Raw genomic sequence first — 27,738 nt, forward strand, 5'->3', positions numbered from 1 at the left:
TACGGTCAATCTCATTGGAAGAGGCTAAGGATGCGATTAATGTATTGCATTTCCTTTGCAGAGAAGAAGTGGGATTGGATGTAAGTGAAACATAAGATCTATCATTATCTATAAGAGAAGAACACAGTTGTAAGTAGTGAGTTCTTTCTAAGATGACTGTAACATTACCTTTGTCTGCTTTTGTCACTAAGAGCTCAGGATTGTATTTAAGAAATTTTTTAGTTTTAGTATATAAGTTATGAAAAAAAGTATTAGAAGATTTAGAAGTATTCAAAATGTGATTAGTGATAATGTTGGTGGTTCTAGATCGGATTAAGTTTTGTTCTAATTCAGATGGCAATGAAGAAATTATGTATTCTAAGTCTGCTAAAAGTGTTTTTACTTGAAAATCTTTTCCTAACTTTGGTTCGATGCTAAATTTATTTCCTAATGCCAAGAAACCTAGAATATCATCAGGAATAGTTGTAGTAGATAAGTTTTTAATCCATTTTGGATCAGTTTTAAGAACAGATTTACAACAGGACTGATATAGTGAGTTAATTTTTTTGATATTGTCTGATTTAATTGAATAAAATATTTTATTATATCTAATAGATTGAATATGTGAAAATTGCATCCAATCATATTCCGAGGTTGATCTAATGATTTCGGTTTTTTGTTCAGTGAGTGATTTTTCTAACTGTTTGAGAACTCTATGATTGGTTGCAATCTCAACATTTAAAAGTTTGCTATCTAACCTGATAATTTGTTGACATCCCTGCAATTGCCAGAAACCATTTCTGTGTATATAGTTTTGGACAGAGGAGGTGGCATGAACAATGTGTTTTGGTGTTATACCTTTAGAACGACATGACAATAAAAAAAGTCTCCGATTCCTTTCTTTTGCTAGTCTTACATTAGTTTTTTGGTAATCCTTGAGCAACCTCAACGCCTCAGCACCATAATTAACCCGTATGTTGTTATAGAACCCCATGTTCCTCTAAAAAGAAAAGAAATTTAATCTTTGCAGATTAGTTAAATAGTAAACTCTTAAATATTGGGGAAATCTGCAAGAAATACTCTAATGTGTATCAATTGTTTCGCCGAACGTTTTCGCCAAAGAGAATTAATTTGGCTTCTTCAGGGCTGAAAGAGAATAAATTATAATTAGCTACCATATATTATCTATTAAAACATTATTGATCTTACCGTAACTTAGAATTGTAGAGTTAGAATATTAAAAAACTTTGCTAGTAACATAGTGGTGTTTTTTGTTACTATGTGCAAAAAAAGTTTTTTATAAGAATTGAAATGTATGGTAGCTTCGAACTTGACACGTAAAGGCTTACCCAAGGTTAATCGAAAAACCCAATGCAACTACATTTAAAAGGAGGTAATTCTTTGAAATGTCGGCAATAACTAAATTTTGATTTTAAATAGTTAAAAGTGAGGTTCTGTTTAAGCCAGAACGCAAGCGCTGACAACTTCATTATAATTGGTATGAATCTTTATGTCGTTAAGGTTCATTGGTAAAAAACGAATAAATTTAAATCCCAGTAAAGGGAAATATTATTTTGATTTTCTTTATTTAATTATATTATATTGTTCATGTATTATTGAATCTTATTGAGACGTATCTAAGAAAAGCAAGGGAATGTTATATATTTTTTGTTAATGAAAATTAATTATAAAGGTATGTTAGTTGTTAATGGATATATCAGTCAAATTAGTAATCTGTGATATAGTATTGTTCTTGGTATCTGATTTAAGTAACAGGTGGTATATATCGCTTAGATTCTTGATGTCACTCTTAACATTAATGGAGAAATCGTTAAGAAAAATATAAGACATTTCAATGAACTCTCTTTTAGATTTATTGTTCTCACGGTGGAGAATTGTGGTGTTGGTATAGTCCATGAGATGACCAGTGGAATGGACATGTTTGGCTAATGCACAACGGTCAGGGTGAAGTCGAGAATCACTTTTGTGTAGTGTAATACGTGATTTCAATAATTGAGATGTTTGACCGATGTAGGAATTGTTGCAAGAGAGACATGGAATGTTGTAGACAATATTACTAAGCCTATCTATGGGAGTCTTATCTTTTATCTTAGAATAAAGATTATTAATTGTTAGGGCTGATCTACAAGCTACATTAAGTTTAATGTTGTTATTATTATTGCCAAAGCTATTTTCAACACTTTTCAGAATCCTTGTTAACCCCGGAGTGATATCTCTGAAATATGGTAATGAGAAATATTTGTTTATAGGAGTATCAGAGACTGGGTTCCCACTTAAGACATCAGGATCAGCATTGTTAGTCGCGAAGGAAGGTGAAATATCTTCGTCATGGATAGTATTAAACAAAATCTTATTAACTAATGGTGTTGGATAAGCGTTTGAAATAAAAAGTTTCTGTAGGATTTGTAGGTTTTTTGTATGAAATGAAGGATCTGATAGTTTTGTTACTCTATTTTTCATCTGTTTGATTAAGTTGACTTTGGTAGAATTATTATGGTATGAGTTGTAGTTAAGGTATCTACCAGAATGGGTCGGTTTTTGATACCAATCTATTTTGATGTTGTTGGTTTCCCTGATCATCCTTATGTCGAGAAAGGGGACGGACCAATTACCATCTTCCCTCTCTATAGTGAACTGGATGTAGGGGTCATAACCATTAAAAGTGTCTAATAGTTCATCTACCTTGTCATTGGGTATAGCCAAAATGATATCATCAACATATTTTTTAATAAATGGAATATTAAAGGATAGTAAAGGAATGACTGAGTCTAATACATAATCCATAACGTAAGTTGCAATGATAGGAGAAATCTTAGCTCCCATAGGGGTACCGAAAGTTTGTTGATAGAATTTATCATTAAATGAGAAGTAAGTGTTATTAAAGAGAAATTCGACGATGCTGATGAATCTGTCGTAAGACATGGAACAACAACCTCTAATACGGTCCCAGTTGATCTCTATTGATGTCAAACATATTCCTAGATGAACATTGCTGAATAAGGATACAACGTCAAGGCTAACGAGGACATAATTTGATGGAAGTATGTAGCCATTATATTTATTTACCATCTCAAAAGAATCTTTAATGTAATATTGATTTTCATAATTATATGCATTAGTAAGTATGTCTGTAACAAAAGCTGAGATATTTTCAGTGGGTGTTCCAATGGAAGCTACTATGGGACGAACCGATAGTGTTGGTTTGTGGATTTTTGGCAAAGCATAAAACTTTGCAATGTTCCCATTATATGTTGTTAGTTTTTTCTTTGTGTTACGGTCAATCTCATTGGAAGAGGCTAAGGATGCGATTAATGTATTGCATTTCCTTTGCAGAGAAGAAGTGGGATTGGATGTAAGTGAAACATAAGATCTATCATTATCTATAAGAGAAGAACACAGTTGTAAGTAGTGAGTTCTTTCTAAGATGACTGTAACATTACCTTTGTCTGCTTTTGTCACTAAGAGCTCAGGATTGTATTTAAGAAATTTTTTAGTTTTAGTATATAAGTTATGAAAAAAAGTATTAGAAGATTTAGAAGTATTCAAAATGTGATTAGTGATAATGTTGGTGGTTCTAGATCGGATTAAGTTTTGTTCTAATTCAGATGGCAATGAAGAAATTATGTATTCTAAGTCTGCTAAAAGTGTTTTTACTTGAAAATCTTTTCCTAACTTTGGTTCGATGCTAAATTTATTTCCTAATGCCAAGAAACCTAGAATATCATCAGGAATAGTTGTAGTAGATAAGTTTTTAATCCATTTTGGATCAGTTTTAAGAACAGATTTACAACAGGACTGATATAGTGAGTTAATTTTTTTGATATTGTCTGATTTAATTGAATAAAATATTTTATTATATCTAATAGATTGAATATGTGAAAATTGCATCCAATCATATTCCGAGGTTGATCTAATGATTTCGGTTTTTTGTTCAGTGAGTGATTTTTCTAACTGTTTGAGAACTCTATGATTGGTTGCAATCTCAACATTTAAAAGTTTGCTATCTAACCTGATAATTTGTTGACATCCCTGCAATTGCCAGAAACCATTTCTGTGTATATAGTTTTGGACAGAGGAGGTGGCATGAACAATGTGTTTTGGTGTTATACCTTTAGAACGACATGACAATAAAAAAAGTCTCCGATTCCTTTCTTTTGCTAGTCTTACATTAGTTTTTTGGTAATCCTTGAGCAACCTCAACGCCTCAGCACCATAATTAACCCGTATGTTGTTATAGAACCCCATGTTCCTCTAAAAAGAAAAGAAATTTAATCTTTGCAGATTAGTTAAATAGTAAACTCTTAAATATTGGGGAAATCTGCAAGAAATACTCTAATGTGTATCAATTGTTTCGCCGAACGTTTTCGCCAAAGAGAATTAATTTGGCTTCTTCAGGGCTGAAAGAGAATAAATTATAATTAGCTACCATATATTATCTATTAAAACATTATTGATCTTACCGTAACTTAGAATTGTAGAGTTAGAATATTAAAAAACTTTGCTAGTAACATAGTGGTGTTTTTTGTTACTATGTGCAAAAAAAGTTTTTTATAAGAATTGAAATGTATGGTAGCTTCGAACTTGACACGTAAAGGCTTACCCAAGGTTAATCGAAAAACCCAATGCAACTACATTTAAAAGGAGGTAATTCTTTGAAATGTCGGCAATAACTAAATTTTGATTTTAAATAGTTAAAAGTGAGGTTCTGTTTAAGCCAGAACGCAAGCGCTGACAACTTCATTATAATTGGTATGAATCTTTATGTCGTTAAGGTTCATTGGTAAAAAACGAATAAATTTAAATCCCAGTAAAGGGAAATATTATTTTGATTTTCTTTATTTAATTATATTATATTGTTCATGTATTATTGAATCTTATTGAGACGTATCTAAGAAAAGCAAGGGAATGTTATATATTTTTTGTTAATGAAAATTAATTATAAAGGTATGTTAGTTGTTAATGGATATATCAGTCAAATTAGTAATCTGTGATATAGTATTGTTCTTGGTATCTGATTTAAGTAACAGGTGGTATATATCGCTTAGATTCTTGATGTCACTCTTAACATTAATGGAGAAATCGTTAAGAAAAATATAAGACATTTCAATGAACTCTCTTTTAGATTTATTGTTCTCACGGTGGAGAATTGTGGTGTTGGTATAGTCCATGAGATGACCAGTGGAATGGACATGTTTGGCTAATGCACAACGGTCAGGGTGAAGTCGAGAATCACTTTTGTGTAGTGTAATACGTGATTTCAATAATTGAGATGTTTGACCGATGTAGGAATTGTTGCAAGAGAGACATGGAATGTTGTAGACAATATTACTAAGCCTATCTATGGGAGTCTTATCTTTTATCTTAGAATAAAGATTATTAATTGTTAGGGCTGATCTACAAGCTACATTAAGTTTAATGTTGTTATTATTATTGCCAAAGCTATTTTCAACACTTTTCAGAATCCTTGTTAACCCCGGAGTGATATCTCTGAAATATGGTAATGAGAAATATTTGTTTATAGGAGTATCAGAGACTGGGTTCCCACTTAAGACATCAGGATCAGCATTGTTAGTCGCGAAGGAAGGTGAAATATCTTCGTCATGGATAGTATTAAACAAAATCTTATTAACTAATGGTGTTGGATAAGCGTTTGAAATAAAAAGTTTCTGTAGGATTTGTAGGTTTTTTGTATGAAATGAAGGATCTGATAGTTTTGTTACTCTATTTTTCATCTGTTTGATTAAGTTGACTTTGGTAGAATTATTATGGTATGAGTTGTAGTTAAGGTATCTACCAGAATGGGTCGGTTTTTGATACCAATCTATTTTGATGTTGTTGGTTTCCCTGATCATCCTTATGTCGAGAAAGGGGACGGACCAATTACCATCTTCCCTCTCTATAGTGAACTGGATGTAGGGGTCATAACCATTAAAAGTGTCTAATAGTTCATCTACCTTGTCATTGGGTATAGCCAAAATGATATCATCAACATATTTTTTAATAAATGGAATATTAAAGGATAGTAAAGGAATGACTGAGTCTAATACATAATCCATAACGTAAGTTGCAATGATAGGAGAAATCTTAGCTCCCATAGGGGTACCGAAAGTTTGTTGATAGAATTTATCATTAAATGAGAAGTAAGTGTTATTAAAGAGAAATTCGACGATGCTGATGAATCTGTCGTAAGACATGGAACAACAACCTCTAATACGGTCCCAGTTGATCTCTATTGATGTCAAACATATTCCTAGATGAACATTGCTGAATAAGGATACAACGTCAAGGCTAACGAGGACATAATTTGATGGAAGTATGTAGCCATTATATTTATTTACCATCTCAAAAGAATCTTTAATGTAATATTGATTTTCATAATTATATGCATTAGTAAGTATGTCTGTAACAAAAGCTGAGATATTTTCAGTGGGTGTTCCAATGGAAGCTACTATGGGACGAACCGATAGTGTTGGTTTGTGGATTTTTGGCAAAGCATAAAACTTTGCAATGTTCCCATTATATGTTGTTAGTTTTTTCTTTGTGTTACGGTCAATCTCATTGGAAGAGGCTAAGGATGCGATTAATGTATTGCATTTCCTTTGCAGAGAAGAAGTGGGATTGGATGTAAGTGAAACATAAGATCTATCATTATCTATAAGAGAAGAACACAGTTGTAAGTAGTGAGTTCTTTCTAAGATGACTGTAACATTACCTTTGTCTGCTTTTGTCACTAAGAGCTCAGGATTGTATTTAAGAAATTTTTTAGTTTTAGTATATAAGTTATGAAAAAAAGTATTAGAAGATTTAGAAGTATTCAAAATGTGATTAGTGATAATGTTGGTGGTTCTAGATCGGATTAAGTTTTGTTCTAATTCAGATGGCAATGAAGAAATTATGTATTCTAAGTCTGCTAAAAGTGTTTTTACTTGAAAATCTTTTCCTAACTTTGGTTCGATGCTAAATTTATTTCCTAATGCCAAGAAACCTAGAATATCATCAGGAATAGTTGTAGTAGATAAGTTTTTAATCCATTTTGGATCAGTTTTAAGAACAGATTTACAACAGGACTGATATAGTGAGTTAATTTTTTTGATATTGTCTGATTTAATTGAATAAAATATTTTATTATATCTAATAGATTGAATATGTGAAAATTGCATCCAATCATATTCCGAGGTTGATCTAATGATTTCGGTTTTTTGTTCAGTGAGTGATTTTTCTAACTGTTTGAGAACTCTATGATTGGTTGCAATCTCAACATTTAAAAGTTTGCTATCTAACCTGATAATTTGTTGACATCCCTGCAATTGCCAGAAACCATTTCTGTGTATATAGTTTTGGACAGAGGAGGTGGCATGAACAATGTGTTTTGGTGTTATACCTTTAGAACGACATGACAATAAAAAAAGTCTCCGATTCCTTTCTTTTGCTAGTCTTACATTAGTTTTTTGGTAATCCTTGAGCAACCTCAACGCCTCAGCACCATAATTAACCCGTATGTTGTTATAGAACCCCATGTTCCTCTAAAAAGAAAAGAAATTTAATCTTTGCAGATTAGTTAAATAGTAAACTCTTAAATATTGGGGAAATCTGCAAGAAATACTCTAATGTGTATCAATTGTTTCGCCGAACGTTTTCGCCAAAGAGAATTAATTTGGCTTCTTCAGGGCTGAAAGAGAATAAATTATAATTAGCTACCATATATTATCTATTAAAACATTATTGATCTTACCGTAACTTAGAATTGTAGAGTTAGAATATTAAAAAACTTTGCTAGTAACATAGTGGTGTTTTTTGTTACTATGTGCAAAAAAAGTTTTTTATAAGAATTGAAATGTATGGTAGCTTCGAACTTGACACGTAAAGGCTTACCCAAGGTTAATCGAAAAACCCAATGCAACTACATTTAAAAGGAGGTAATTCTTTGAAATGTCGGCAATAACTAAATTTTGATTTTAAATAGTTAAAAGTGAGGTTCTGTTTAAGCCAGAACGCAAGCGCTGACAACTTCATTATAATTGGTATGAATCTTTATGTCGTTAAGGTTCATTGGTAAAAAACGAATAAATTTAAATCCCAGTAAAGGGAAATATTATTTTGATTTTCTTTATTTAATTATATTATATTGTTCATGTATTATTGAATCTTATTGAGACGTATCTAAGAAAAGCAAGGGAATGTTATATATTTTTTGTTAATGAAAATTAATTATAAAGGTATGTTAGTTGTTAATGGATATATCAGTCAAATTAGTAATCTGTGATATAGTATTGTTCTTGGTATCTGATTTAAGTAACAGGTGGTATATATCGCTTAGATTCTTGATGTCACTCTTAACATTAATGGAGAAATCGTTAAGAAAAATATAAGACATTTCAATGAACTCTCTTTTAGATTTATTGTTCTCACGGTGGAGAATTGTGGTGTTGGTATAGTCCATGAGATGACCAGTGGAATGGACATGTTTGGCTAATGCACAACGGTCAGGGTGAAGTCGAGAATCACTTTTGTGTAGTGTAATACGTGATTTCAATAATTGAGATGTTTGACCGATGTAGGAATTGTTGCAAGAGAGACATGGAATGTTGTAGACAATATTACTAAGCCTATCTATGGGAGTCTTATCTTTTATCTTAGAATAAAGATTATTAATTGTTAGGGCTGATCTACAAGCTACATTAAGTTTAATGTTGTTATTATTATTGCCAAAGCTATTTTCAACACTTTTCAGAATCCTTGTTAACCCCGGAGTGATATCTCTGAAATATGGTAATGAGAAATATTTGTTTATAGGAGTATCAGAGACTGGGTTCCCACTTAAGACATCAGGATCAGCATTGTTAGTCGCGAAGGAAGGTGAAATATCTTCGTCATGGATAGTATTAAACAAAATCTTATTAACTAATGGTGTTGGATAAGCGTTTGAAATAAAAAGTTTCTGTAGGATTTGTAGGTTTTTTGTATGAAATGAAGGATCTGATAGTTTTGTTACTCTATTTTTCATCTGTTTGATTAAGTTGACTTTGGTAGAATTATTATGGTATGAGTTGTAGTTAAGGTATCTACCAGAATGGGTCGGTTTTTGATACCAATCTATTTTGATGTTGTTGGTTTCCCTGATCATCCTTATGTCGAGAAAGGGGACGGACCAATTACCATCTTCCCTCTCTATAGTGAACTGGATGTAGGGGTCATAACCATTAAAAGTGTCTAATAGTTCATCTACCTTGTCATTGGGTATAGCCAAAATGATATCATCAACATATTTTTTAATAAATGGAATATTAAAGGATAGTAAAGGAATGACTGAGTCTAATACATAATCCATAACGTAAGTTGCAATGATAGGAGAAATCTTAGCTCCCATAGGGGTACCGAAAGTTTGTTGATAGAATTTATCATTAAATGAGAAGTAAGTGTTATTAAAGAGAAATTCGACGATGCTGATGAATCTGTCGTAAGACATGGAACAACAACCTCTAATACGGTCCCAGTTGATCTCTATTGATGTCAAACATATTCCTAGATGAACATTGCTGAATAAGGATACAACGTCAAGGCTAACGAGGACATAATTTGATGGAAGTATGTAGCCATTATATTTATTTACCATCTCAAAAGAATCTTTAATGTAATATTGATTTTCATAATTATATGCATTAGTAAGTATGTCTGTAACAAAAGCTGAGATATTTTCAGTGGGTGTTCCAATGGAAGCTACTATGGGACGAACCGATAGTGTTGGTTTGTGGATTTTTGGCAAAGCATAAAACTTTGCAATGTTCCCATTATATGTTGTTAGTTTTTTCTTTGTGTTACGGTCAATCTCATTGGAAGAGGCTAAGGATGCGATTAATGTATTGCATTTCCTTTGCAGAGAAGAAGTGGGATTGGATGTAAGTGAAACATAAGATCTATCATTATCTATAAGAGAAGAACACAGTTGTAAGTAGTGAGTTCTTTCTAAGATGACTGTAACATTACCTTTGTCTGCTTTTGTCACTAAGAGCTCAGGATTGTATTTAAGAAATTTTTTAGTTTTAGTATATAAGTTATGAAAAAAAGTATTAGAAGATTTAGAAGTATTCAAAATGTGATTAGTGATAATGTTGGTGGTTCTAGATCGGATTAAGTTTTGTTCTAATTCAGATGGCAATGAAGAAATTATGTATTCTAAGTCTGCTAAAAGTGTTTTTACTTGAAAATCTTTTCCTAACTTTGGTTCGATGCTAAATTTATTTCCTAATGCCAAGAAACCTAGAATATCATCAGGAATAGTTGTAGTAGATAAGTTTTTAATCCATTTTGGATCAGTTTTAAGAACAGATTTACAACAGGACTGATATAGTGAGTTAATTTTTTTGATATTGTCTGATTTAATTGAATAAAATATTTTATTATATCTAATAGATTGAATATGTGAAAATTGCATCCAATCATATTCCGAGGTTGATCTAATGATTTCGGTTTTTTGTTCAGTGAGTGATTTTTCTAACTGTTTGAGAACTCTATGATTGGTTGCAATCTCAACATTTAAAAGTTTGCTATCTAACCTGATAATTTGTTGACATCCCTGCAATTGCCAGAAACCATTTCTGTGTATATAGTTTTGGACAGAGGAGGTGGCATGAACAATGTGTTTTGGTGTTATACCTTTAGAACGACATGACAATAAAAAAAGTCTCCGATTCCTTTCTTTTGCTAGTCTTACATTAGTTTTTTGGTAATCCTTGAGCAACCTCAACGCCTCAGCACCATAATTAACCCGTATGTTGTTATAGAACCCCATGTTCCTCTAAAAAGAAAAGAAATTTAATCTTTGCAGATTAGTTAAATAGTAAACTCTTAAATATTGGGGAAATCTGCAAGAAATACTCTAATGTGTATCAATTGTTTCGCCGAACGTTTTCGCCAAAGAGAATTAATTTGGCTTCTTCAGGGCTGAAAGAGAATAAATTATAATTAGCTACCATATATTATCTATTAAAACATTATTGATCTTACCGTAACTTAGAATTGTAGAGTTAGAATATTAAAAAACTTTGCTAGTAACATAGTGGTGTTTTTTGTTACTATGTGCAAAAAAAGTTTTTTATAAGAATTGAAATGTATGGTAGCTTCGAACTTGACACGTAAAGGCTTACCCAAGGTTAATCGAAAAACCCAATGCAACTACATTTAAAAGGAGGTAATTCTTTGAAATGTCGGCAATAACTAAATTTTGATTTTAAATAGTTAAAAGTGAGGTTCTGTTTAAGCCAGAACGCAAGCGCTGACAACTTCATTATAATTGGTATGAATCTTTATGTCGTTAAGGTTCATTGGTAAAAAACGAATAAATTTAAATCCCAGTAAAGGGAAATATTATTTTGATTTTCTTTATTTAATTATATTATATTGTTCATGTATTATTGAATCTTATTGAGACGTATCTAAGAAAAGCAAGGGAATGTTATATATTTTTTGTTAATGAAAATTAATTATAAAGGTATGTTAGTTGTTAATGGATATATCAGTCAAATTAGTAATCTGTGATATAGTATTGTTCTTGGTATCTGATTTAAGTAACAGGTGGTATATATCGCTTAGATTCTTGATGTCACTCTTAACATTAATGGAGAAATCGTTAAGAAAAATATAAGACATTTCAATGAACTCTCTTTTAGATTTATTGTTCTCACGGTGGAGAATTGTGGTGTTGGTATAGTCCATGAGATGACCAGTGGAATGGACATGTTTGGCTAATGCACAACGGTCAGGGTGAAGTCGAGAATCACTTTTGTGTAGTGTAATACGTGATTTCAATAATTGAGATGTTTGACCGATGTAGGAATTGTTGCAAGAGAGACATGGAATGTTGTAGACAATATTACTAAGCCTATCTATGGGAGTCTTATCTTTTATCTTAGAATAAAGATTATTAATTGTTAGGGCTGATCTACAAGCTACATTAAGTTTAATGTTGTTATTATTATTGCCAAAGCTATTTTCAACACTTTTCAGAATCCTTGTTAACCCCGGAGTGATATCTCTGAAATATGGTAATGAGAAATATTTGTTTATAGGAGTATCAGAGACTGGGTTCCCACTTAAGACATCAGGATCAGCATTGTTAGTCGCGAAGGAAGGTGAAATATCTTCGTCATGGATAGTATTAAACAAAATCTTATTAACTAATGGTGTTGGATAAGCGTTTGAAATAAAAAGTTTCTGTAGGATTTGTAGGTTTTTTGTATGAAATGAAGGATCTGATAGTTTTGTTACTCTATTTTTCATCTGTTTGATTAAGTTGACTTTGGTAGAATTATTATGGTATGAGTTGTAGTTAAGGTATCTACCAGAATGGGTCGGTTTTTGATACCAATCTATTTTGATGTTGTTGGTTTCCCTGATCATCCTTATGTCGAGAAAGGGGACGGACCAATTACCATCTTCCCTCTCTATAGTGAACTGGATGTAGGGGTCATAACCATTAAAAGTGTCTAATAGTTCATCTACCTTGTCATTGGGTATAGCCAAAATGATATCATCAACATATTTTTTAATAAATGGAATATTAAAGGATAGTAAAGGAATGACTGAGTCTAATACATAATCCATAACGTAAGTTGCAATGATAGGAGAAATCTTAGCTCCCATAGGGGTACCGAAAGTTTGTTGATAGAATTTATCATTAAATGAGAAGTAAGTGTTATTAAAGAGAAATTCGACGATGCTGATGAATCTGTCGTAAGACATGGAACAACAACCTCTAATACGGTCCCAGTTGATCTCTATTGATGTCAAACATATTCCTAGATGAACATTGCTGAATAAGGATACAACGTCAAGGCTAACGAGGACATAATTTGATGGAAGTATGTAGCCATTATATTTATTTACCATCTCAAAAGAATCTTTAATGTAATATTGATTTTCATAATTATATGCATTAGTAAGTATGTCTGTAACAAAAGCTGAGATATTTTCAGTGGGTGTTCCAATGGAAGCTACTATGGGACGAACCGATAGTGTTGGTTTGTGGATTTTTGGCAAAGCATAAAACTTTGCAATGTTCCCATTATATGTTGTTAGTTTTTTCTTTGTGTTACGGTCAATCTCATTGGAAGAGGCTAAGGATGCGATTAATGTATTGCATTTCCTTTGCAGAGAAGAAGTGGGATTGGATGTAAGTGAAACATAAGATCTATCATTATCTATAAGAGAAGAACACAGTTGTAAGTAGTGAGTTCTTTCTAAGATGACTGTAACATTACCTTTGTCTGCTTTTGTCACTAAGAGCTCAGGATTGTATTTAAGAAATTTTTTAGTTTTAGTATATAAGTTATGAAAAAAAGTATTAGAAGATTTAGAAGTATTCAAAATGTGATTAGTGATAATGTTGGTGGTTCTAGATCGGATTAAGTTTTGTTCTAATTCAGATGGCAATGAAGAAATTATGTATTCTAAGTCTGCTAAAAGTGTTTTTACTTGAAAATCTTTTCCTAACTTTGGTTCGATGCTAAATTTATTTCCTAATGCCAAGAAACCTAGAATATCATCAGGAATAGTTGTAGTAGATAAGTTTTTAATCCATTTTGGATCAGTTTTAAGAACAGATTTACAACAGGACTGATATAGTGAGTTAATTTTTTTGATATTGTCTGATTTAATTGAATAAAATATTTTATTATATCTAATAGATTGAATATGTGAAAATTGCATCCAATCATATTCCGAGGTTGATCTAATGATTTCGGTTTTTTGTTCAGTGAGTGATTTTTCTAACTGTTTGAGAACTCTATGATTGGTTGCAATCTCAACATTTAAAAGTTTGCTATCTAACCTGATAATTTGTTGACATCCCTGCAATTGCCAGAAACCATTTCTGTGTATATAGTTTTGGACAGAGGAGGTGGCATGAACAATGTGTTTTGGTGTTATACCTTTAGAACGACATGACAATAAAAAAAGTCTCCGATTCCTTTCTTTTGCTAGTCTTACATTAGTTTTTTGGTAATCCTTGAGCAACCTCAACGCCTCAGCACCATAATTAACCCGTATGTTGTTATAGAACCCCATGTTCCTCTAAAAAGAAAAGAAATTTAATCTTTGCAGATTAGTTAAATAGTAAACTCTTAAATATTGGGGAAATCTGCAAGAAATACTCTAATGTGTATCAATTGTTTCGCCGAACGTTTTCGCCAAAGAGAATTAATTTGGCTTCTTCAGGGCTGAAAGAGAATAAATTATAATTAGCTACCATATATTATCTATTAAAACATTATTGATCTTACCGTAACTTAGAATTGTAGAGTTAGAATATTAAAAAACTTTGCTAGTAACATAGTGGTGTTTTTTGTTACTATGTGCAAAAAAAGTTTTTTATAAGAATTGAAATGTATGGTAGCTTCGAACTTGACACGTAAAGGCTTACCCAAGGTTAATCGAAAAACCCAATGCAACTACATTTAAAAGGAGGTAATTCTTTGAAATGTCGGCAATAACTAAATTTTGATTTTAAATAGTTAAAAGTGAGGTTCTGTTTAAGCCAGAACGCAAGCGCTGACAACTTCATTATAATTGGTATGAATCTTTATGTCGTTAAGGTTCATTGGTAAAAAACGAATAAATTTAAATCCCAGTAAAGGGAAATATTATTTTGATTTTCTTTATTTAATTATATTATATTGTTCATGTATTATTGAATCTTATTGAGACGTATCTAAGAAAAGCAAGGGAATGTTATATATTTTTTGTTAATGAAAATTAATTATAAAGGTATGTTAGTTGTTAATGGATATATCAGTCAAATTAGTAATCTGTGATATAGTATTGTTCTTGGTATCTGATTTAAGTAACAGGTGGTATATATCGCTTAGATTCTTGATGTCACTCTTAACATTAATGGAGAAATCGTTAAGAAAAATATAAGACATTTCAATGAACTCTCTTTTAGATTTATTGTTCTCACGGTGGAGAATTGTGGTGTTGGTATAGTCCATGAGATGACCAGTGGAATGGACATGTTTGGCTAATGCACAACGGTCAGGGTGAAGTCCCCAATATTTAAGAGTTTACTATTTAACTAATCTGCAAAGATTAAATTTCTTTTCTTTTTAGAGGAACATGGGGTTCTATAACAACATACGGGTTAATTATGGTGCTGAGGCGTTGAGGTTGCTCAAGGATTACCAAAAAACTAATGTAAGACTAGCAAAAGAAAGGAATCGGAGACTTTTTTTATTGTCATGTCGTTCTAAAGGTATAACACCAAAACACATTGTTCATGCCACCTCCTCTGTCCAAAACTATATACACAGAAATGGTTTCTGGCAATTGCAGGGATGTCAACAAATTATCAGGTTAGATAGCAAACTTTTAAATGTTGAGATTGCAACCAATCATAGAGTTCTCAAACAGTTAGAAAAATCACTCACTGAACAAAAAACCGAAATCATTAGATCAACCTCGGAATATGATTGGATGCAATTTTCACATATTCAATCTATTAGATATAATAAAATATTTTATTCAATTAAATCAGACAATATCAAAAAAATTAACTCACTATATCAGTCCTGTTGTAAATCTGTTCTTAAAACTGATCCAAAATGGATTAAAAACTTATCTACTACAACTATTCCTGATGATATTCTAGGTTTCTTGGCATTAGGAAATAAATTTAGCATCGAACCAAAGTTAGGAAAAGATTTTCAAGTAAAAACACTTTTAGCAGACTTAGAATACATAATTTCTTCATTGCCATCTGAATTAGAACAAAACTTAATCCGATCTAGAACCACCAACATTATCACTAATCACATTTTGAATACTTCTAAATCTTCTAATACTTTTTTTCATAACTTATATACTAAAACTAAAAAATTTCTTAAATACAATCCTGAGCTCTTAGTGACAAAAGCAGACAAAGGTAATGTTACAGTCATCTTAGAAAGAACTCACTACTTACAACTGTGTTCTTCTCTTATAGATAATGATAGATCTTATGTTTCACTTACATCCAATCCCACTTCTTCTCTGCAAAGGAAATGCAATACATTAATCGCATCCTTAGCCTCTTCCAATGAGATTGACCGTAACACAAAGAAAAAACTAACAACATATAATGGGAACATTGCAAAGTTTTATGCTTTGCCAAAAATCCACAAACCAACACTATCGGTTCGTCCCATAGTAGCTTCCATTGGAACACCCACTGAAAATATCTCAGCTTTTGTTACAGACATACTTACTAATGCATATAATTATGAAAATCAATATTACATTAAAGATTCTTTTGAGATGGTAAATAAATATAATGGCTACATACTTCCATCAAATTATGTCCTCGTTAGCCTTGACGTTGTATCCTTATTCAGCAATGTTCATCTAGGAATATGTTTGACATCAATAGAGATCAACTGGGACCGTATTAGAGGTTGTTGTTCCATGTCTTACGACAGATTCATCAGCATCGTCGAATTTCTCTTTAATAACACTTACTTCTCATTTAATGATAAATTCTATCAACAAACTTTCGGTACCCCTATGGGAGCTAAGATTTCTCCTATCATTGCAACTTACGTTATGGATTATGTATTAGACTCAGTCATTCCTTTACTATCCTTTAATATTCCATTTATTAAAAAATATGTTGATGATATCATTTTGGCTATACCCAATGACAAGGTAGATGAACTATTAGACACTTTTAATGGTTATGACCCCTACATCCAGTTCACTATAGAGAGGGAAGATGGTAATTGGTCCGTCCCCTTTCTCGACATAAGGATGATCAGGGAAACCAACAACATCAAAATAGATTGGTATCAAAAACCGACCCATTCTGGTAGATACCTTAACTACAACTCATACCATAATAATTCTACCAAAGTCAACTTAATCAAACAGATGAAAAATAGAGTAACAAAACTATCAGATCCTTCATTTCATACAAAAAACCTACAAATCCTACAGAAACTTTTTATTTCAAACGCTTATCCAACACCATTAGTTAATAAGATTTTGTTTAATACTATCCATGACGAAGATATTTCACCTTCCTTCGCGACTAACAATGCTGATCCTGATGTCTTAAGTGGGAACCCAGTCTCTGATACTCCTATAAACAAATATTTCTCATTACCATATTTCAGAGATATCACTCCGGGGTTAACAAGGATTCTGAAAAGTGTTGAAAATAGCTTTGGCAATAATAATAACAACATTAAACTTAATGTAGCTTGTAGATCAGCCCTAACAATTAATAATCTTTATTCTAAGATAAAAGATAAGACTCCCATAGATAGGCTTAGTAATATTGTCTACAACATTCCATGTCTCTCTTGCAACAATTCCTACATCGGTCAAACATCTCAATTATTGAAATCACGTATTACACTACACAAAAGTGATTCTCGACTTCACCCTGACCGTTGTGCATTAGCCAAACATGTCCATTCCACTGGTCATCTCATGGACTATACCAACACCACAATTCTCCACCGTGAGAACAATAAATCTAAAAGAGAGTTCATTGAAATGTCTTATATTTTTCTTAACGATTTCTCCATTAATGTTAAGAGTGACATCAAGAATCTAAGCGATATATACCACCTGTTACTTAAATCAGATACCAAGAACAATACTATATCACAGATTACTAATTTGACTGATATATCCATTAACAACTAACATACCTTTATAATTAATTTTCATTAACAAAAAATATATAACATTCCCTTGCTTTTCTTAGATACGTCTCAATAAGATTCAATAATACATGAACAATATAATATAATTAAATAAAGAAAATCAAAATAATATTTCCCTTTACTGGGATTTAAATTTATTCGTTTTTTACCAATGAACCTTAACGACATAAAGATTCATACCAATTATAATGAAGTTGTCAGCGCTTGCGTTCTGGCTTAAACAGAACCTCACTTTTAACTATTTAAAATCAAAATTTAGTTATTGCCGACATTTCAAAGAATTACCTCCTTTTAAATGTAGTTGCATTGGGTTTTTCGATTAACCTTGGGTAAGCCTTTACGTGTCAAGTTCGAAGCTACCATACATTTCAATTCTTATAAAAAACTTTTTTTGCACATAGTAACAAAAAACACCACTATGTTACTAGCAAAGTTTTTTAATATTCTAACTCTACAATTCTAAGTTACGGTAAGATCAATAATGTTTTAATAGATAATATATGGTAGCTAATTATAATTTATTCTCTTTCAGCCCTGAAGAAGCCAAATTAATTCTCTTTGGCGAAAACGTTCGGCGAAACAATTGATACACATTAGAGTATTTCTTGCAGATTTCCCCAATATTTAAGAGTTTACTATTTAACTAATCTGCAAAGATTAAATTTCTTTTCTATATATATATATATATATATATATATATATATATATATATATATATATATATATACTTCATCTAATTTACTTACCGGTGCACGTCATCCGCGTCATAGCTCGTGAGGTCACATGATACCAACACGAAATATTTAGGCGGTAGGTGTGTTCTTTTTTAGAAATACTTTGCCGAGTACACTGGCATTACAGTCACTAGACATATTTTTTTATATACGCGTAGAAATAATATTTAAAGATTTCTATTAATATCCACAAGTTCCTGTAGTTGGCTGTATACCATATATTAAAAAATTTTTAATAAAATCCTTTATAAAAAGGTATATAAAAAAACCCAGTCGGGCTATGTTAAATAGACAAAACGTTTTCGGAATAAATATTCCATCATCAGTGTCAGGTTAATACATGAATGTAGCCACTAAATATGGGGGTAAAAACCCTTGGAAAAATTACTAATTGAAATTTAGTTTACATTATGTCTTGTTTAAAATTAAGATGGTAAAGTTACCGTTGGATTGGTAACATGGCGACATATGACTCTACATTAAGTTGCAAGTCCTGAGACGGTATGTCTACGAGGACTTTATGAAAGCAACTCAGTGTTGAGTAGTAAATCAACTCAGTGATTTGAACAATATTAACCAAAAGGACCATTTTTTGGCGTTTTTTTTTTAAGGGATTATATTCTATATTTGTAAACAAAAAAGTGTCTGTACTAAATAGGTTAACAGCAACGGCGTTTGGGTAAACAACCACGAAAGAGACAATTAAGGTTCAACGAAATTGTTAGGTACAGCGGTACATTTACCTATCTAAATATGCGATCGGACAGAACGTGGAGTAAGAGTAGAAACTACGTAATAGAAAAAGACAAAATATAAAGACGGAAACCAACACAACGTGGAATAATTTTTTTCACTACTTGTGATTTACAATCCCTGGGATAGGACAAAACTGTCTATGTTTGGCCAGCGTGCTATCCCGTTGTTAGTCAGTAAATCGACCCGGTTCAAGAGACAATCGGAAGATGATGCACTGCATGTCCAACCCTTCTCCAACCTCAATCCATGGTAATTTTCTATAGAGTGGTCTAACGAAGTTGTGTCGAATGTTTATCTATGTATAAATTACCCAACTTACTTCTACCGACATTACTAATGGCGTACATACAGACTTAACCCACGATACTCACCATCGGAATTTTCTGACTACATTTTGGCGTAAGTCATTTATCAAAAAGGAAATATTTACTAATTTCACCTGGGGAGCCAACTGTTGTCTCTTTTCTGATCGTTAATATCGATTTTTTGTTTCTCTTTGCTGATGTTTCTCCGCGAGCTGTGAGATGCCAATTTAACGGTTGTTTCGTACAGTGGATTCACAATACAATCATAAACTGAGGATACAGGATAAGGACTACTCTTGGAGATAACGAAGATTTTATTAACACAATCATCAAAGGTGTTTTCATGAGAAAGAAGTTAAAATCGTACAGGGTGTTTGTTTTAAGAAAGTTTAATAATATAATCAAAGAATAGATAAAATATAACAATCGTCACTTTGACATGTTACAACTGGGCAATCAGTTTCGGTTATGCTATCTACTATAATATTTTTATTACAATCTACAGCTAATGGATTTCTCTACACACATTTTTGTAAAATTAAATTTTACTGAATTAAAATAATTACCTATGAACTAATATCATGTTATTTTCCACAAATTTTCTAGACATATTATACAACTATATATAACTCAGAATTCTCATCAGAAAGTTAGCGTATTTTTGGCTTTTTATATTGGAAAAAACCTCTCGAAAAGCGATTTTATCCCCAATGCTTTAACGAGATTATTCAATAGTAATAAATTTAAAAAGAATAAATGTTTTCTCTAATGATTCGAAAGATAAATTGCCCGAAGTTTGAAAACAATGCCGGAAGACAGAAAATCTCAATCCAAAAAAGGAAATATTACTATAATATTTTAAGACGCCGCTTCGAGCAATAAAACAAAATTTCTCCCATTATTACAGCACCATATTTGCATAACTTAACAAACTCGCTGTTGCCTTCTCGATTCAACGGATAAACACAAAGCTGCCCCAATTTTGACTATGCAAACAAATGAATAGGTGGTTTTCCTCCTGGATAATTGATATATTTACATTTTTGAATTCAAAATTTGAAACAATTTAATTGACTACGTGCTGAATAAACAACGCTTATTGATCGACTGTACTATTTTAAAGTTATATGACCTATTTTTAAAGCAAAACGATTTCATTTCTAGACTTTTTTCACTTTCATTCCTGAAAATAATGTATAAGGAAATCGTAATTTTTGTTTATCGTTACTGTGCACATTACTTAAAATACTTGACTCAAGGACGTAGACCTCAGGGACATAATTTTTTAAGTAATTTAACACCTTTTTTCAGGGTTCATCGCAGCTAGAAAATTGAAAATTAGTAAAGCAATTTTGATTTACATTTTCCACAAGGAAAATAATTCCTGCAGCTGGCTGTATACCACGTATCACAAAAAGAGGTTAAATCTTTGTAAACGGGTATATTTAAAAAACCCTTAAAAGAGCTACATCAAATAACACGAACGTTTTCGGAATAATAATAATTCCATCATCAGGTTAAAAATACAGGTTAACATGCCTGAGCCACCAAAATATTAGGGTAAAAACCCTTTAAAATACATAAGGTTAACAAAGATTGTACCTAATGTTGTTATTAATATTTGATGTTTAATATTTAATGAAATTTTACTTTAGGTAACATACACCCACGCCTTGAGTGAGTTCCAGCGTCCGAAGAGTAAACCTCTTCAAACGGACTTCAGCTGGTAACTAATTTTCATTTAATTACTAAAATTTCATTATTATTCAAATTACTAAAAATCATTTAAATACTAGCATGTCATACAAACCATAAGGCATAAGCGTATAAATCTAAACGATCAACTTGGTACCAGAAAAGGGGAAGGGAAAGGGAAGGGAACAAAGCTTACCTTTCACTCTGCCCATGTGTTCCGCTTCAAAAACACGCAGTGGAGATCGAAAATCAGGGTTTACAAAACTATTATCAGACCAATAGTATGTTATGGCTGCGAGAACATAAGACCATGAGACCATATTGGTCTGTTAGAATGATATTTGGACCTATTAATGAAAATAGAGTATGGAGATCCAGGTACAACCATTACCATTTACCAACTGTTCAAAGAGTTCAAAGTGTGCACCGATCTCAGAATTCGTCAAACTTCAGAGATTTCGATGGGCTGGTCATATAGTGAGAATGAAGACTGCAAGATTGCCAAAAAAAGCCGTAGATAGTAAAATGCAGGGCGTAAGACCAAAAGCAAGGCCAGGGAAAAGGTGGAAGGATAAAGTGGCAGCGGAAGCGCAAAATTTTCTACACGTGAGAACCTGGAGACGATCGGCGCGGGACCGGCAAGGTTGGAGGCATAGTTTGGGAAGAGTGATAAAAATAATAAAATACTACTTTACGAAAAGGATGTCAATAAGTGATGGAGAAAGTACTTTGGAAGTTTGACAATCAAGTTGAGGTAACGAAGACAGTAAGACAGTCACCAAAAAACAAACGAGGAAGTTCCTCATGCACTTCAAAAAATAAAAAAAAGTTAAAAAGCAGTTGCACCAGATAATATTCCTGGGAAAAGGTGCACAGTTTTAGCAGAGACAGGAAAATCCTGATGGCTACGTCAAAAATATGCGACTATTCGAAAAATTGGCGTTGACGTAGAAATGTATGATTGGAAACAAAAAGCTATAGATCATCCGAAGTATACTTGTCAATAGCGTTTTACATTTAAGCCCACAAACAAAAAAATATGCCAATCGAGCAAAATCACCACACATGATTGCTATCGAAGGTGAAGAGTTTTACTACCATAATTATTAAATCTCAAAAAATCATATTTTATGAAAGCTAAAAAATCTTTTAACCAATATTCCTTCAGCGATTACCAAAAGTAACCTCTCACTAAACAATAAAAAACGTCCGATGTAAAAAGGCTTCTGGAATTGCATTTTGATTCCCAATGGCAATCAAACCCATCATTAAAATTTTATTTTCACTTCTTCGCTTCGTGTGAAAGACGAAATACAATATTTGATCCTGAATGGGAGAAAAATTGTAATGATTCTAACGACATTTTTTTTAAATAAAATAAACAACGTTTCTTTCTTTTAAAATACAATTTCTTTGTTTTTTAGTATGCCTCAAAATTAAAACGAGACTAAAAATTCACATAATAATATTATGCTCAACGCTAAAAACCCAACTTTTAAAAGCAAAACAGGTAAAATCACTTTTTAAAGTAAATGTTAAGGCTCTTGATACTTGCTAATTATTTAAAAACTAGAAGTTTGCACATAACAATTAACTTTTTATTTTAAACATACTTTTGGTAAACTAAAAATAAAAAAGCTTCAATAGAAACAACAGCAGTTTTTTGTCATTTTCTCAAAAGTTGCACCTTTGGATTTAACGCGAAGTCCCCATTTAGATTGACTGAATTATAGTATTTTATATTAATAATAATAAAAAAATTAGATGTTTAACATTTATGATTAAGTCTTGGATGAAATATATATTAAAGCAGCTCTTTTTTGGCGAATACATTTAATTGGAAATGCAACAATAATTATTTTTAAAATAATAACGCTACATAAAAACACTTATTATTTCCTAATGTGGCTTTAATGAGAGCCTATACCGCCCTAGACATTCTGCACAAATGATTTTTGATGAAGTCTTGCGTTATTAGGTTTTCATCCATCCTACTGTAAAGAAACTATTAATATTGTGCAATTGAATTAGTAGATTTTGTGCTTATATACGTTTCACGACGAGTTTACACTATATACAGGGTATTTCAAAAAGGTATGTCATAAATTAAATCACGCATTGCGGGGACAAAAATAAATTGATTGAATCCAACTTACCTTAGTACAAAAGTGTCTACAAAAAAAGTTACAAACCTTTGAAGTTACAAAATAAAAATTGTTTTATTACATTATCTCCTAAACTACTTGGCATTTGGTAATAAAAATGGACACGTTACTTTTTTGTTCTGAAAGCATTTTTCATACAAAAGAAACAACAAAATCTAAGCGCACAGGAAAATTTTAAGGGGGGTGTGCAGCCCTAAATCCCCCCAAACTTTTGAGAACGTTCAAATCAAATGAATTTTATGGCATCATCGGCTGTATATCGGACACTACACAATATTTATTGCAATTGGTTTGTAGGATTTAGAAGTTATGACAACCTAAAGAAAATATTTTGACAGATATGCCAAAGTGAACTACAACTTTGGTATTTTAAATAAATACCCTGTATATTATTGCATTTTTAGATTCTGCGTAAAGTTTTAGTTAAAATTTATATAGAGCACGATAGGTCAGAACTTTATAGTCTTTGAGTCATTCGCCTTTCTTCAAAAAATTAATATCTTCTCCATTAACAGTCATAATTTCTTGAAAACCATTGCCCACAAAGATTAGGTAAATTTTTAAACACTGCGTGTTCAGAAATGATACTCCATTTCTTTAAAATTCAAATCACATTAAGTCTATAATTTTAAATAAAACTTCCTGTATTTTATAATTTTTATTAAAAGAAGATATAAGTTTTCTTTTAAATAGTATTTATATTAGTAGGTTTTCTAGACCTAAAACTAATACTTTTGGAGATAATTGTGGTTTACTGTTACAGGTAACACATTTATTGTTTTATTATAGCAGGCCGTGTATGAAGATGTCATAAGTGTCATTATTTGTGGTTATTGGAACTTTTGCAAAGTAATGGAAATGGCTTGTATAGAGTTAAACAATAAAGATTGCGTAGTTACTTTTAATACATATGGAAAGTGACAGAGTTATTACTAGAACATGTGCTTTACTTGCTAAAAGATATTCAGATCGACAACGACCTACCCGTGACACCGTGAAGAGATTACTTAAAAATTTAACATATTTTGGTTATTTTCAACAAAAAGTTAACAAAGCTAAGTCTATTGCAGACAATAAAAATCGTACAATTGATCTTCTTGGTTACTATTCTGCTTATCCCGAAGCGTCATTACGTTGTTGAGCGAATTAAAAAAGTGGGTACTGTAGGCGGTACTGTAGATTAGCGCGAAGCTTCATACTAAGTTTCTGCGTTTTTAAAATCTCAAAAATATATTTAAAGTTTAATAAAATAATTTTTTTATAGATTTTAATAAAATTGAAAAAGTTTAGATGTTGAATAACGGATTTATCTCGTCTCGTAAACGGACCCTTTCAACTCTTTACTGTTACTGTGAACAACTAATTGGTATTTCGTGGCGCTATTTCCGTGACGCCATTTCGTGGCGATACTTTCGTGACTGTCGCCTCAGACTTAAGCTTCGCTTGATGTTTTTTATATTTTTAAAATTTAAATAATATTTTTAAAATTGAATAAAGTAATTTTATTATTTATTTATTATTTTTTTAATATATTTTCTATAAGAAAATTGCCTCAGCATTTTACTGTAGAGAAAAAATAATACAAAGCCAGTATAAAAGCTTCGCTTCAAAAACATAAGTTGCATCCCTATTCTTACACCACAGTTTATAGGACACAGACTATAATAAAAGAATAGAATTTACAGAATTTGTAACGAAAATGTCGAAAAGCTAATGAATGGTGTGACGAATCAAAATTTACAAAAAACGGAATGTTTCATAGGCACAATTCGCATTACTGGAACGAAGTAAACCAACAGTTCATAAAAGTACGAGGTTTTCACGTGCGGTGGGAGTTTAATGTCTTTTGTGCGATTAGAGACAATCTGGTTGAAGTTCTTCACTTTTATGATGGTAATTTAAACTACTTTTTAAGGTGAAAGATATCTCAATAATTTATTTAAAGTAAATTTGTGCAATCTTCATGGTTTAATTATAAACGAGTCATATCTATCACTTTGTAAAAGCGCCAATAATCACAAATAATGACAATTATGACATCTTTATACGGGGCCCGCTAGAACAAAATAACAAATATGTTACTTTTAGCCTTAAACCACAGATAAAAGGTAATTTTCATAACCCCACATGTCCAAAAGCATTTAAAAGGTGTTTCTAATTCGTTATTTTAAAATGCTAGCCTGTCATGGAATCAGACCGCATACATGAAAATTAACGGAGAAGAAACAGATCACATAAAAATACTACGTGGAGTTAGACAGGGATGTATCCTATCGCCGTTGATATTTAATATGTACTCAGAGAAAAATTTTAACGAGGCTCTTTACGGAATAGACGAAGGCATCCTCCTAAATGGTGAAAGAGTAAACAATGTTAGATATGCCGACGACACCATGGTGATAGCAGATAGTTTAGAGGGACTTCAGAGGCTAATGGACAGAATAAACGAGTACAGTCAACAGTACGGACTAAACATTAATACCCACAAAACGAAACAAATGATTATCAGCAAGGAGAATATAAATGGGGCTCATCTATACATTAATGGGACGCAGATAGAGCGAGTAAAACAGTATTGCTACCTGGGAACTATTATAAACGAACAGTGGAGCAATGTACAGGAAATAAAGTGCCGCATAGGAAAGGCAAGAACGGTCTTTAACAAAATGAGCGCCATCTTCAAAAGTCACAACATATCCCTAGATACAAAAATGAGACATTTGAGATGCTATGTTTTCTCTGTGTTGTTGTACGGGGCGGAGGCATGGACGCTTACAGACACCACTATTAAAAAACTTGAAGCATTTGAGATGTGGCTTTATAGAAGAATGCTGAGAATATCATGGACAGCAAGGATCACGAACAAGGAAGTTCTAGAAAAAATGAAGAAGGAACCAGAGATTGTGTTTACGATCAAACGCATAAAATTGCAATATATGGGACACGTTATGAGAAATCAGCACCGTTACTCCCTGCTGCAGTCTATATTGCAAGGTAAAGTCAAAGGTAAGCGAGGACCCGATACAAGGAGAATATCATGGCTGCGGAATTTAAGAACATGGTTTAAGAAAACCTCAACGGAGCTATTTCGAGCCGCAGCGAGCAAGGTCATAATTGCCAATATGATTTCCAACATCCGAAACGGATAGGAACCAGAAGAAGAAGAAGCCTGTCATGTTTATTGTGGATCCAAACCCACCAGTTCCAGTTGTAATAATAATTCAAAAATATGGTTATAGCAAAACCCCACATTTTTTATTCATCCAATGAGGAGTAGGTATTCCATTCACGTGACTTAGACACATGGTTTTGATTGTTATTGTTGACAGTTCGCAATCTTAACAGGTTAGTTTCAGATGAAAATTATAATTTATTGTAGATGCTTAATCGAGTGAAATAATGAGTTTAAATGAAAGTAATCTAGATAGTGAATTAGTTATATTTGGAGAGCAATTGCCGGATCACGCAAAAGAAAAGAGAGACTGCTGGTGGTTGTGTGTTTATAGGTTGCTCGCACAACGGTAAAGATTTTAAATCGTGTGAAGTTCAGCCTACGGACGCCGGTGCATTTCGGAAGACTCTTTATTCTAAACATAAATACTTTCTTGAGATCAATTGGTTGGTAGGTTTATAATAACAATTAAACGTTCATCGTCGGAGGTTTCGAAAATCTTGCTTAGGCCTAGTCATACAACAAGCAAAATCCAAACCAACATTAACTTCCGTTACCTACCAAGTTCCTCTTGCTTCTGGGGTAGCGTAACTGTGTGTAAATCTTTCTTTTTGCTCCCTACTCAGTTTACCCCAGAAATTCGACGAATTGTATTAAAACTAAACACTAACTAAAGACTAGAAGTCAAATATGGTCACTGGTTAAGACGGAGGCGGTTTGCCAGTTTATTGTAAATTTAAAAGGTACTGAATGTCACTACGACCGCAACTCCAAGTAAAGTGTCCATGTTTCGTAAAATATTATGTGGAGAATTAAATGTTGGTTTCAAATCCCCCGCGTCTGTGGATACTGTAAAAAGAATACACAGAAAAAGGGTAAAGTGGTTCTATGACCCAATGAAAGAAACCAAAGAAAAAGAGAAAAATCGGTAAGATAGTTTCGAAACAAATTCAGATTTCTGCTTTAATCTGGAGCCTTCTAAAAATTGCAAGGCATAGCCAGACGTTGATAAAGATGTTAATAGAGACATGGGGAATCTAAAATTTGCATTCCACGACATGTCTCGTCAACTAAGAAGAAATCCTTAACGAATTTGTTTCTTGTACTCATACAGAGTAGATCCGAATAAAATGAAAAAGACAGAAAAGATTCGATTTCACGTTCAAAGCGTCTATGTATCTGTTGATACGTATTTCGACTTAATAAGTCTCATCA

At 32.1% G+C, this 27,738-nt stretch overlaps 2 protein-coding genes across 2 annotated transcripts; both read right to left on the reverse strand.

Moving 5' to 3' along the window:
• Nucleotides 1–959: 959 nt before the first annotated feature.
• On the reverse strand, nucleotides 960–10,633 carry LOC140437909 (uncharacterized). The gene is made up of 4 exons (XM_072527698.1): nucleotides 10,554–10,633; nucleotides 7,282–7,523; nucleotides 2,613–4,251; nucleotides 960–979 (listed from the first exon to the last, which is right to left on the reverse strand). The coding sequence occupies exons 2-4, from the start codon at nucleotides 7,297–7,299 to the stop codon at nucleotides 960–962; spliced, it is 1,677 nt and encodes a 558-aa protein (XP_072383799.1). The 5' UTR covers nucleotides 7,300–7,523; nucleotides 10,554–10,633.
• Nucleotides 7,504–14,233, reverse strand: LOC140437910 (uncharacterized). The gene is made up of 3 exons (XM_072527699.1): nucleotides 13,826–14,233; nucleotides 9,157–10,795; nucleotides 7,504–7,523 (listed from the first exon to the last, which is right to left on the reverse strand). Exons 1-3 carry the CDS (start codon nucleotides 13,841–13,843, stop codon nucleotides 7,504–7,506), a joined length of 1,677 nt encoding a protein of 558 aa, XP_072383800.1. The 5' UTR covers nucleotides 13,844–14,233.
• Between the last annotated feature and the right edge of the window lie 13,505 nt (nucleotides 14,234–27,738).

This window comes from Diabrotica undecimpunctata, chromosome 3 (genome assembly GCF_040954645.1).
Source record: "Diabrotica undecimpunctata isolate CICGRU chromosome 3, icDiaUnde3, whole genome shotgun sequence".
NCBI classification, from domain to species: Eukaryota; Metazoa; Arthropoda; class Insecta; order Coleoptera; family Chrysomelidae; genus Diabrotica; species Diabrotica undecimpunctata.

Coding starts and splice junctions, on each gene's coding strand:
- LOC140437909 (XM_072527698.1), bottom strand. Junction 980..2,612: donor CACTATAGAGAGGGAAGATG/GTAATTGGTCCG, acceptor TTTTCTTTTTAG/AGGAACATGGGGTTCTATAA.
- LOC140437910 (XM_072527699.1), bottom strand. Junction 7,524..9,156: donor CACTATAGAGAGGGAAGATG/GTAATTGGTCCG, acceptor TTTTCTTTTTAG/AGGAACATGGGGTTCTATAA.